The sequence below is a fragment of the Arachis duranensis genome, chromosome 7, assembly GCF_000817695.3.
Source record: "Arachis duranensis cultivar V14167 chromosome 7, aradu.V14167.gnm2.J7QH, whole genome shotgun sequence".
Classification (NCBI taxonomy): Eukaryota; Viridiplantae; Streptophyta; class Magnoliopsida; order Fabales; family Fabaceae; genus Arachis; species Arachis duranensis.
This window is the reverse complement of record NC_029778.3, coordinates 57,625,574-57,637,982: the sequence shown is the minus strand read 5'-3', so window position 1 is coordinate 57,637,982 and position 12,409 is coordinate 57,625,574. Positions and strand designations below refer to the sequence as shown.

Sequence of the window (12,409 nt, the reverse complement as noted above, 5' to 3'; positions counted from 1 at the left end):
GAAGGAGTCTTTATCATTGAAGCTGACATGGTTTCGGGACCGAGTCCGACATATGCCCGACATCATTGATCCAGAGACACTACGATAATATGCGAGGTGTTACATCATGTTACTGATTGAGGGTTATCTGATGATGGACAAGTCGAACAACCTAGTCCATCTCCGGTGACTACCACTACCTGCCGATTTTCAAACGTGCCGTGGTCTATCTTGAGGTTCGTCGGTGCTTGCATGGACCTACCATTTGCTGTGCTCTGCAGCACACCGAGGCACGACAGACATAGCTGGCTGCACTCTGTTGTTGATGTCTTGGATATACTAGAGATTTCCGCAGTGATGTCCACCTGACTGATAGGTTTTCATGTATCCTATGGTAGTAAGGTAACCAACTTTTGAATTTGTGTTATTCTTGCAACTGTTGACAGGTTGATAGGGTTGATGCAGCAGAGTAGGGACCAGCATGAGCAGAGGGTCCTTCGATGGCGTTTGTCGCTAGATTAGTTACCGGTGAATGAGGTTAGCACTATGATTTAACTCTCTTATAGTTCCATGAGTTATTTATCCTTTAATTTAGCCAGTATCACTAATGATTATTTCAAACTGTCGTTGCAGTTTGTGTGGACGCCATACGCGACAACCCTACACTGCAGGCTATGTGCCCGCCATGGTTTATCGATGAGGTTGAGTGAGACATAGATGTCTGTTGTTCTCCTCGTCTACTTCAACATTGTCAAATTCTACCAGGTTGACCAGGTGAAGTGCCAGTTTAACGGGGAACAGCTGGTGCCGGGGCTCCGGTCAACGTTGACAGGTTCCTGACATCTATAAGACGAGGCGAGAATGTTTGGTGGCCTGACAAACTTGTCGACTGGTAAGATAACTGGAAGGCATGATTTGTAGAGGGTAACAAGATCTCCATTCAGCCATGCTACGACTATAGGCCTACGCAGGAGTATTGGGATTGGTACCGGGAATCTTGTCGTGTTAGGCACCTATCAGGCCAGAATGTACTTTATGATCCCAGGCTATTCGATTTACTTGCTGACGTCTAGCCTACTGCCAGCCAGTTCAGGGACGTTCTTCACCTTCCTTGGGACGTCCACGATCGACGTTGGCATGCCAGAGAGGTTCGGGAGGACACTCATCGGCCTATTAGAAGGGAGAGGGACGCCAGAAAGTGCGAAGCACCCATAGGGGCTAGGAGGGATAAGGTCAGACCTCATAAGGAGAGCTTGGATATTGAATTCGAGGAGAAGACTGACTTTAACTGACAAGAGGAGCACAATGGTAGATACTAAAGAAATACCTTTTAAAAAAAGTATTACAAGAATAAATATATACAAATATTAAAAATTACAATTTTCAAACACACTTTTTTTTATTTTTTCTTTTTCTATTTTATTTATTTTTTATTTATTTTATTTTTCTATTTCTTCTATTTGTTTTACTTTTATATTTCTATATATATACTTCAAAATATATGACTTAACTTATATTTTATAATAAAGAAGATTCATTTATTTTTTATTAAAAAATTGTATTTTTATTTTTGTGTTATATTTGATTATCAATATTGTTTCAAATATTTTATTACTTGAAAATTAAGTTGAATTTGTTATGTTTTTTTTCAATCATTTGAGAATGTATATTATGATGGAGAATTTTATTGATTTAGAGAATTTAAAAGCGAATTATAAAAAATATTGCAATTTTATTTTTCTATATTTTTAAATTATAATGAAATTTTATGAAATATATTTTAGTTAATTTTACTATTTTTAAAGTCAGATGAACTAGTCTATTAACCTGCCAATTCACCACAAAATAAAATAGGCTATCATTTTAAAGTGTTTTTACTTTGATTCGATGGGATGAATTATCTACTTTGACATCTCTATTTTTAATACATATTTTCGAGTCTGGTTAACAAAAATCCTAAAGATGCGGGTTATGTTTTTTTAAAATGATTTAGAGTAAGCTTTTAAATTGGTCCAAAGAAATTTTATATGGGACACTTTAATTTCAACAAATTTTATTTATTAGATATCTTCGAGAATTATTTTTATTAGACAAATTAATTTCTCGGTTATTTTTAATCAAATTTTTAATATGTATATTGAATAAATAAATCTCAAATAAATTTTATTATAGGATGATTAAGTCTGTTAGCCCCCTTTCAAAATGACAAAGAAACCAATCTAATCATGAAGAGTAATTTTGAGGACTTATAGAACCAAACGGTTCGATTTTGAATTTTTTAAACATCAATTTAGATATTTATTTAAAAATTTAAGTTACTAATCTTTTTACTACATTTTTAATGTATTAAAATATTTAATTTAGTTGTATATTTATTAGCTAATTCTTATATTTTATTTTATTTAACATCTCATAATATTTATTTTATTTATATAATCTGGATAGTTTTTCTTAGGGTAAAGTACTAATTTGGTCCCTTACGTTTGGGGTGAATTCTGTTTTGGTCTCCAACGTTTAAAGTGTTTTATTTAAATAAAAAAATTTTGATTTGCATCAATCAGGTCCTGCCGTTAAGTGGGTGTGAAATTCTTAACATCGTGTCCAACGTGGCAAAGGAGAGAGGACATGGGTTAATAAACGTGTAATCCTTCTTGCCTTTGGACAGAACGCATGCTTACCCTGACTCTTCTTCTTCTTCTTCTTGTGAAGCACGAAACGATAACCAAAACCAACAAACTCTACCGATCATCACTCAAGGGTTGTGATTCGCAGCTAGAGAGGTGACATTGTCCTTCAGTAACGTTAAAGGTCCACAGCAGCAGTTAGTTTGAAACCCTTGCTTTTCGAAAGAAGATCGTATTAGGTATTCCGTTATCAAATCTCCTCAACCCATTTGGTTTTCATCTTAATGCATGTTGATATGTAATGATGCATGTTGATATGTGATTGTTTTGTTTTATAATTTCATATTCGTTTCTTGTTTTATTTTGGAACTTTTTATTTTGCTCTAGTGATTATATTTATGCATTTCTGTTGTTGTTGATCAATGTAAGAATTTTATGAAGTCTATTGTGTTTGTCTAACATATTGTTCGGAGAATAAGTTATTTCAGTATCAAGATACACCATGGGAGGAAGTTTGGGTTTGATGGTGAACCTTTACACTATGTGGGATGTGAGACTTTGATAGTGAACTACTGTGATGAAGATAGGTGGAGTAGGTCCGAGGCCATGGAGATAGTGGTCGAACAGGGATATGTGGCAGAGAACATCGTTGCAATGTGGTATAAGTCTCCGAAAGATGAAACAGATGTAAGACTGAGGATGCTTCACACAGACAAGGATGCAATGGACATGGCCAGAATTGGAATGAGGGACAACATGGTGGAGCTTTTTGTTATTCACAAAGATGGTGCTACTACTAGGAAAGGCTGCACCATTGAGAAAGTTGAAGACATAGATGGTAGTGAGGCTGCTGCACCCACTGCAGAGACTATTGGGCCTGGTCCAATTGTGGTGCACAAGGCCCAATCATTTGCTCAGGCCAAGGTGGGTAAGAAGCCCAAGGTGGTGACAGAAGCCCAAAATCATATGTTGGAGGATGATGATGAAGAGAGGTCAGAGAGGTCAGATTTTTCAGGTGATGATGAATCTAAGGATGATGACTACCAGCCAAGAAATAATGATGAGGGGGACAGTGATGAACAGTGGAGTGAAAACAGCTCTGGAGATAGTGATTTGGAGGTTGCATTTGATGACAGCAATGATGATTGGAATGGTGATGGGGGTTTGTATGATGTTGAAGTCACAACTACGAAAGATTTCCAAAAGATGAAACAGAGTGTTCAAATTGAAAGAGTACAAGGAGAATTTAGTGGCAGTGTTAATAAGGGAAAGGAGCAAGTGGTGGCTGCTGGACTAAGGGATGCAGATGATGGGTTGAGAGTAAGGAGTTGTGGGATGTCCTTGTAAGTGATGATGAAGAGGATTCCTTATTGAGGAAATACCTGTTGTATAAGAGTTTGAAGAATATGAAGGAGTATAAATGGGAGGTTGGGATAATGTACGTAAATAGGAATGCTTTTAAGGAATGTGTAACTAGCTATGCTGTGCACAGTGGCAGAGGAATATGATTCTCAAAGTGTGATAGCCATAGGTGCAAAACTGTTTGAAAAGAAGGTTGCAAGTGGTTTGCTTACTGCCATAAGATGAAGAGAGAGGATACGTGACAATTGACCAGCTGTTACAAAAAATACACATGCAATAAGGCAACCAAGATTGGTATCATGAGTTTTCAGTGGCTGAGTAAGGCTTTTATGAGAAAGATCTGTGAGAACCCTAAAATCAAGTTGAGAACTTTGATAAAGAAGGCTCATAGCAAGTGGAATGTTGACCTCACAAAGACCAAAGCTTCCAGAGTGAAGCAGCAAGCCTTGGATGAGATTAATGGTACTTATGGAGAGCAATATAGGAGGATTCATGACTATGCTGCCGAGTTATTGAGGTCAAATCCGGGTTCAACTGTTCAGATACAAGTGGAAAGACCTCCTGAATTTCAATTAGAGACACCAATTCCTGGTAAGGACATGAGACCACGATTTGAGAGGATCTATGTCTGCTTGGATACTTGCAAACGGAGTTTATAGTGTACAGATCCATGATCGGCCTTGATGGATGCTTCATCAAGACTCCATATGGGGGTCAACTTTTAACAGCCATTGGATGGGACCCCAACGATAAGATTTTGCCTATTTTCTATGCTGTTGTTGAAGCAAAGATAAAAGACTCGTGGAGATGGTTTTTGTTGAATCTGTGTGACGATTTAGGAGTTGATAAGATCAGATGGTGTACATTCATGAGTGACTAACAAAAGATAACTCTCAATCTAAGCAGTACTCACCTAAACTTGTCTAATTAATTCTATCTTTAATTCATGTTGTGCTGTTATTGACTGGTGCTATTTTAAATTCAGCTTCCAAGAAATTGATCACTGCCTTTGATGAGTTGCTGTCTAACATAGATCACAGGTTTTGTGTCAGACACTTATATAGAAATTTCAGAAAAAAGTTTCCAGGTGTTTAGCTAAAAATGATGATGTAGAAGGCTGCAAAGGCAACATATGTCCAGGAGTGGGAGAGAAGGATGAAGGAGATTCAACTGGTTGATCAAGGAGCTTATAATCATCTCATGGAGATCCCTGCCAAGTATTGGAACAAGTCCATGTTTAATCATTTTCCTAGAGTTGATACACTTGTAAACAACATATGTGAGTATTTTAACTCTGTTATTGTAGAGGCTAGAGAGAAACACATTGTGTCTATGTTAGAAGATATTAGGGTTTATCTAATGAATAGGTGGGCTGACAACAGACAAAGTATAGTTACACATGCTGGAGAAATTTTGCCAAAAATAAACAAAAAAATTGAAAGAGAGTTTGATAAGGGTGGGGAGTGGTTGGCCATATATGCAGGTAGGGACAAGTATGAGGTGTCTACCAGTCAGTGTAATAGAGACAAATTTGTTGTAGACTTAAACTTACATGAGTGCTCCTGTAGAAAGTTTAAACTAACAGGTTACCCTTGTGAGCATGCCATGAGTTGCATTAGAAAAATGTGTTTGGATGTTAAGAACTATGTGAATAAGTGCTGTAGGAAAGAGACCTACGTGGACTGCAATCAACATGTAATCTACCCAGTGAATAGACCAAATCTTTGGACCCAGACTGAGAATGATGATGTGCTGTCACTAGTGTTTAGGAAACCAATAGAGCGCCCAAAACTAAAGGTGGAGGACTAGACAATAACAAAAATATTCGTATTGTTTTGCACTTGGTCACAACAAAAAAATCTACCTTAGAAAACGCAAGGTGGAGGCCTCAACAAAAAGGGTAAAGTTGTTGTTGTCAATTTGAACGCAATTCTTTATATGTAATTGTTGTTACTATCTGATGAACCCAATTTGTTGAACCCAATCCCCTGATGTCATTGTTTGTTGTTATTGCTTATAGCATAATGCAGCTCCACAAGCCAAGAAAGGTGCTGGCACAACTAGGACTCCAAATCCCAGCCAAGACAACAACAAAACCAGCAACAAAACTTCAGCCAAAGAAAAAGAGCAATACACAAGTTGGAGGGAGTCAAGAGTCACAAACATCCTCCAAGAGAGCTAGATGCAGCAGTAGCGCTAGTCAACCCCAGCCATCGACAGCAACAGTCACTAGCCCATCAAGGAGGACTTTGAAGTTCATGGCAAAAACACCACCTAGGGCCTGGAAAGCATTGGGATGAAGAACATAATAGATTTTAGTGTTTACCTTCTGTTTTGTAATGAAAGTGGCAATGACCAAGGGCCGATGTCTCTGTGATACTTTAGACTAGGGGTGTTCAAAACCGATCCGGACCGAACTAAACCGCAGAACCGAACCAAAAAAACCGAAAACCGAATTAACCGAAAATCGAACAAACCGAAAAAACAATGTTTTGCTGTTTTTTTTGCGGTTCGGTTCGGCTAAGTACCTAACCCCCGAATCCCAGATCGGAGCCAGCCTACCTGAGATCTCACCCTCTGTGGCTTGCACAGTGCACACCTACTCACCCAGACCCAGCCACGGAGCCAGCCTGAGCCACCCAGTCACCCACTGAACCAAAAGCCACAGGGGACCCCTAGCAGACAGCACTGATCTCGCCACCTCCGACCTCGCCAGTCGCCACCTCCGACCTCGCCGCCTCCACCTAGCAGCGTTTCTGGGTTCTGTAGGGTCACCCACGATCAAGACAGCACCGATCTCGCCAGGCGCCACCTCCGACCTCGCCAGTCGCCACCTCCGATCAAGTGCATATGGAGCCCGAGCCATCTATTCAGGTAAACTTTACTGATGTTTTGTTGGTTATTGATTTGAACTTTAGTTGCTGTTGCCTGCTTGCTGGTTTCTGTCCCCAAAATGTTTTGCTTGCTGATTTACTGGTTTAGGGTTTTGTTCAGTTTATTGTTGTTTATTGATTTAAACTTCAGTAGGTTTTGTTCAGTTTATTGATTTAAACTTCTCACCGGGATCTCATCGGAAAATTCCTACCGAAACAAAAAAAAAACACTTCCCACCACCATTGCTATTGCTGTTTCAAGCAGAATTTGATAACAAACACTACGTTTCGTGTTTCCTTTCTCTCTAATTGAGTTCAACACAATGCCATTGAAAACTCTTGAGAGTTAGTCTCAATCTCCAATGCTCCATGCTTATGCAATTGCATTGCTCCTTCACTGCAACTAATGAAAGCTACATTGCCAACATAGCTTAGTGTTTCACGAGCACTGAAAATTTCATCTAGTGTTTTTATGGTTCCAAGGTGTTACCTGCATATGTGAATTTTATGATATGATAGGAGGTCAAAGATTTTTTTTTTAATTAGCATTTATTTTTTCTATGTTGTAAGATCCAAACTTTCCTCAGTATTGATTTTGGTGTTTATTTTGGGAAGTTATTATGCATCACTAAGTCCAAGGAGATTATCAGGTTTTGTTCAATATTGCTTGTTTAGTCTTGTTTTGTTTACTGCTGGTTATTGCTTGTTTATTGCTTGTTTATTGATAGCTTATTGCTTGTTTATTGCTTGTTTATTGGTTTTTTATTACTGGTTTTGTTTATTGCTTGTTTAGATCATCAGGATTTGTTCAGTTTTATTTATTGCTGGTTTATGTACTTGATTTATTGTTTTGTTTATTGCTGGTTTATTGATAGCTTATTGCTTGTTTATTGGTGTTGAGTCTGATTAAAGTACATCTTGTTAAGTTGTTATGGTAGGACTTTTTTTCCTTATATTATTATTATTATTATTGTTGTTGTTGTTGTTGTTGTTGTTGTTGTTGTTGTTGTTGTTGTTGTTGTTGTTGTTATGTAACTTTTTTTTTTAATTTCAGGTTGGTTTGCATTACGAAGTTTAGCTATTTTGTTGGAGAAGACACCATAACTTTGCTAATGACAATTTATTTTTATTTTCAGTTGTGTTTACTGTTGAACTATTAAACTTCTTTAATTGTCGTATTTGAATTCTGTTGTCGTTATATTTCCTTAGATCAAGATTTTGTTGGCTATTGTGTATTTTGGTTTGTCGATTTCAATGTTATGACTTTGTTAGCTATTTTGTATGACTTTGCATAATAGTATGGTAGAATTTTTTTTTGAATGAAAAAACCGAACAAACCGAATCAAACCAAACCGATTTTAATTGGTTTGGTTTGGTTCGGATGACCTTGGAAAAAAAATCGAACCAAACCGAACCGCAGCTTAATTAAACGATCGGATCGGATGGTTTTTCCTTCAAAAACCGAACCAAACCGCACCGCGAACACCCCTACTTTAGACAACCTACTTTAAGACTACTAGTTTCATGTTGATCTTTATTGTGTTGTTATCTTTTTATGGTTATATTTAAAGCTTGTTTGGATATTGTAATAGTTAAGAGAAGTTATTTTAAGACTTTTTTATTATTTAATGATTTAAATAAATTTTCAGCAGCATATTTTAAAACAAAATTCACTCCAAACGTAGAGGACCAAATGAATTTTTCATTATCTGGACCGTTTTTCTTAAAAGATATACCCTTAATAATAACAACAGTATTTTTTAATTAAAGAGCTATAATATCATTAAAGCTACTTGTCCTTTTATGTGAGTACAATTCTACATATTTATATAATGTTTTATTATTATGAAAATAATATTTATTTTGAAGAATTATTATAAAAATACATATTAAAAATAAAGTTAGACATACTGACACGTGATGGTATTTAAGTATATGTGTTTAAACGTGTTTCGAAAAGAATTTTTTATTTTTAATTAAGACACAGTTAGACCCAGCAAATATACATATTGGACGAGTGCCAATAAATATTGTGTCCAAAATGTGTCCGATACGCGAATATGACAATTCAACAAAAGATTTATGCTTCATAACTAAATGACTATCATAATTTATTTTTTTTGTTATTAGTTAACCATCAATATTTAAAAATATAGACTAAAATTATGTTGTTAAATTATTAATTAAAAATTAAATTAATAACTAAAAATAATAAATTCGGATGAGTCTCTAATATTTTATGTCCAGTAATATTAATGAAACTACAATTATAAATATTCTTTGGATATGCCACAAATGTATTGTACAATAATTCTTTGTAATCCAATGTGAAAGAGTCGTCTAGTATCCTAAATCCCAATCCAGAAAATGTTTTTCCAATGCATTCTTGTGACATTCTCGTATTATTTTTTCAAAATATTTTATAATTAACTTTTTATTTATTATTTTTAAGTTTATAAATTAAAAAAATAATAAGTATAAATATTTTTCCAGTATATATTAGACATGCATGATGCATGTCAGCATGTGTAAGGTTAAGGATGATAAAATTTTGTGTGTTATTAGAGGTCAAAAGTCAAATATCCCTATCATAGATATAATATATTAATCCAAAAACTGAACACCGCCATCAAGCTTTCTCTCCTATAAATTGCGGTCCAAGTTAGGTGTTCCATGCACCAACAATCTTAAATATTCCTTGATTTCTTGAAGGAAGATAGTAGTAAGTAGCAACATACAAATACAACTCCTCAATCTCAAGAACCAAAAAGAAAAAAAAGAAATAGAAATGGGTTCTTTGAGCACAACAGAAAAGCCTCATGCTGTGTGCATACCATACCCAGCACAAGGCCACATAAACCCAATGTTAAAACTAGCAAAGCTTCTTCACTTCAAAGGCTTCCACATAACTTTTGTTAACACCGAATACAACCACAAACGCCTTCTCAAATCAAGGGGCCCTAATTCCCTTAACGGCTTACCTTCGTTCCGTTTCGAAACCATCCCTGACGGTCTACCTGAGCCCGATGTGGATGCGACGCAGGATATTCCTTCCCTCTGCGAGTCCACTAGGAAGACATGCTTGCCTCACTTCAAGAATCTCATTTCAAAGCTCAATAGAAATAGTGAAGGTGCAGATGCGCAAAAAGCCCCTCCTGTTACTTGCATAGTCTCTGATGGTTGCATGAGTTTCACCGTTGATGCTGCTGAAGAGTTTGGAATCCCCGAGGTTCTGTTTTGGACCACAAGTGCTTGTGGCTTCATGTGCTATATGCAGTATCGCCATCTTGTTGCCAAGGGAATAACTCCACTCAAAGGTAACTACTACTAATTTCACCGATTGGTTTCTTCTTTTATTTTATTTATTTATTTTTTCATGTTTAGGCCTCCAATATAAAACTGCTTTTGGATTCAGCCGTTTTATATCAAATAAATTATCATTTAAGCAACTTAGATCCATGGAATTAGTTCAACTGTCTGCTTAAATAACTATTGGAGGTTAGAAGTTTGTATAATTTTATAGTAAACGATAAAGTCTTAAATAAAATTTAAAGAGAAAGTATAGGGAGTCAATGACCTAAGCGTACAATGTGTATAATGAAGGTTTAGAAAGTATTAGAGATATAATTATTAATGTTACAATGTCTTATCAGGTTATGCTTTTGGGATGAGTGGTTTTAGGACATGTATTAAAATTCTAAATTCAAAATTCCATAAAAAACCGTAAAGAAGAATTTATATATATTAAGAATATAGGTATATGTTCAAGTTAATGAAAAGATCACTAAGTAGAATCTGAGTTCCCCAGGTTTTATATATTTCAATATAACCTTTTTGTTTCCATGTCAGATTTGCAAACTGAAAACACAAAAAGATTATTACGCCTACATATTATTATTTGTCCCGTAAAAATTGTCTTACAAGTAAAACTCTAAAACTCGCTACAAACAAAGTGGTGATGGGTTTACATAAGCTTTGTTGAATATGGAAGGAAGTTATCAAACTTACCGAAAAGAAGTAATAATTAGAGCAAGGTATTAAATTATTGTTTCTTAACATGCAGATTCAAGTTATATCACAGATGGTTATTTGGAGAACACAATCGATTGGATCCCTGGAATCAAAGATATTCGATTGAGGGATGTTCCAAGCTTCGTGAGGACCACAGATCCCAATGACCTAATGCTTGATTTCTTATTGGGTGAGACGAAAAGAGCTTCAAGAGGGTCGGCAATCGTAGTGAACACATTTGATGCTTTGGAACACGATGTTATGGAAGCACTATCCACAATTCTGCCACCGGTCTATTCCATTGGTCCCTTGAATCTTCTACTCAACAATGTTACCGACAAAGATTTGAAGAAAATTGGTTCCAATCTATGGAAAGAGGAGCCAGAGTGTCTTGAATGGCTTGACAACCAAGAACCAAATTCAGTTGTTTATGTGAACTTTGGCAGCATAACGGTTATGACAAGTGACCAATTAATTGAATTTGCTTGGGGACTTGCCAACAGCAAGAAAACATTTTTATGGGTTATTAGGCCGGATCTAGTCGCCGGCGACAATGCCGTGTTGCCTTCTGAGTTCATTGAAGAGACCAAGAACAGAGGATTATTGTCAAGTTGGTGTCCACAAGAGCAAGTTTTGGCGCACCCTTCGATTAAAGGGTTCTTGACGCACAGCGGTTGGAACTCGACGTTGGAGAGTATTTGTGGTGGTGTTCCAATGATATGTTGGCCATTCTTTGCTGAGCAACAAACAAATTGTAGATTCTGTTGTAAGGAGTGGGGGATTGGGATGGAGATTGAGGATGTTAGAAGGGACAGAATTGAGAATCTTGTGAGGGAGTTGATGGATGGAAAAAAGGGTCAAGAGATGAAAAACAAGGCATTGGAGTGGAAGAATTTGGCAGTTGATGCTGCTTCTAGCCCAAATGGATCATCTTTGAAGAATTTGGACAGCATGGTTAACCAAATTCTTTTGAGCAGCAAAGTTGCTAAAAAGTAGTGTGAAAATGTCAGATTTCAAATTTGTACTTGATGCCATTGAATTTTCTGTCAGACTATAAGTCTAGTGCATGCATGTAGTATCCCAACATAATTTCTTTTGTTTGTTTGTTTGTTTGTTTTTCCTCTTTTCTTTTATTTTTATATTATGATGAATGTCAATATGTTTAATTTGTTGGGTGAGATATTATATGTCTTGCTGTTTTCACTAATTGATTAAATAAACTTTGTTCTTTAGTGGAACATCCTCCAATACTAATTCATAGTGAGATATCATATGCCTTGCAAGGGTCAAGACTGAAGAGAGGCTCAATATGAACTACTAGTTCATAATATCTGTTTTTCTAAAGCTTTAATTTCTTTCTTAGCTCAATGTATTATCAGTTTTGTATTTCAATATAATATTTATTGGGTTCTTTTTGTATTTATTATTTATGTAAATCACTAAAAATATATCTAAATATTGTAGTTGCAAAAATATATTCAAATTTTATTATCGATAAAAATATTCTCAAATAATTTAAAATACGATAAAAATATCAAACATTAAATATATATTCTCAAA

At 35.9% G+C, this 12,409-nt stretch overlaps 2 protein-coding genes across 2 annotated transcripts; both read left to right on the top strand.

Moving 5' to 3' along the window:
- Positions 1-4,635: 4,635 nt before the first annotated feature.
- On the top strand, positions 4,636-5,774 carry LOC110273590 (uncharacterized). Its single transcript, XM_021126787.1, has 3 exons — positions 4,636-4,825; positions 4,951-5,012; positions 5,079-5,774. Exons 1-3 carry the CDS (start codon positions 4,636-4,638, stop codon positions 5,772-5,774), a joined length of 948 nt encoding a protein of 315 aa, XP_020982446.1.
- A 3,732-nt stretch (positions 5,775-9,506) lies between these two features.
- On the top strand, positions 9,507-12,081 carry LOC107459157 (7-deoxyloganetin glucosyltransferase). Its single transcript, XM_016077367.3, has 2 exons — positions 9,507-10,155; positions 10,902-12,081. Exons 1-2 carry the CDS (start codon positions 9,627-9,629, stop codon positions 11,843-11,845), a joined length of 1,473 nt encoding a protein of 490 aa, XP_015932853.1. The 5' UTR covers positions 9,507-9,626; the 3' UTR covers positions 11,846-12,081.
- The last annotated feature ends 328 nt before the right edge of the window (positions 12,082-12,409 follow it).

Bases quoted from the DNA above. Each gene is read 5' to 3' on its own strand.
- LOC110273590 (XM_021126787.1), top strand. From the start codon at position 4,636: ATGATCGGCCTTGATGGATGCTTCATCAAGACTCCATATGGGGGTCAA. The intron at 4,826-4,950 runs GTACATTCATGA...TTTTAAATTCAG, and splicing joins AGTTGATAAGATCAGATGGT to CTTCCAAGAAATTGATCACT. The intron at 5,013-5,078 runs GTCAGACACTTA...ATGATGATGTAG, and splicing joins ACATAGATCACAGGTTTTGT to AAGGCTGCAAAGGCAACATA.
- LOC107459157 (XM_016077367.3), top strand. From the start codon at position 9,627: ATGGGTTCTTTGAGCACAACAGAAAAGCCTCATGCTGTGTGCATACCA. The intron at 10,156-10,901 runs GTAACTACTACT...CTTAACATGCAG, and splicing joins GGGAATAACTCCACTCAAAG to ATTCAAGTTATATCACAGAT.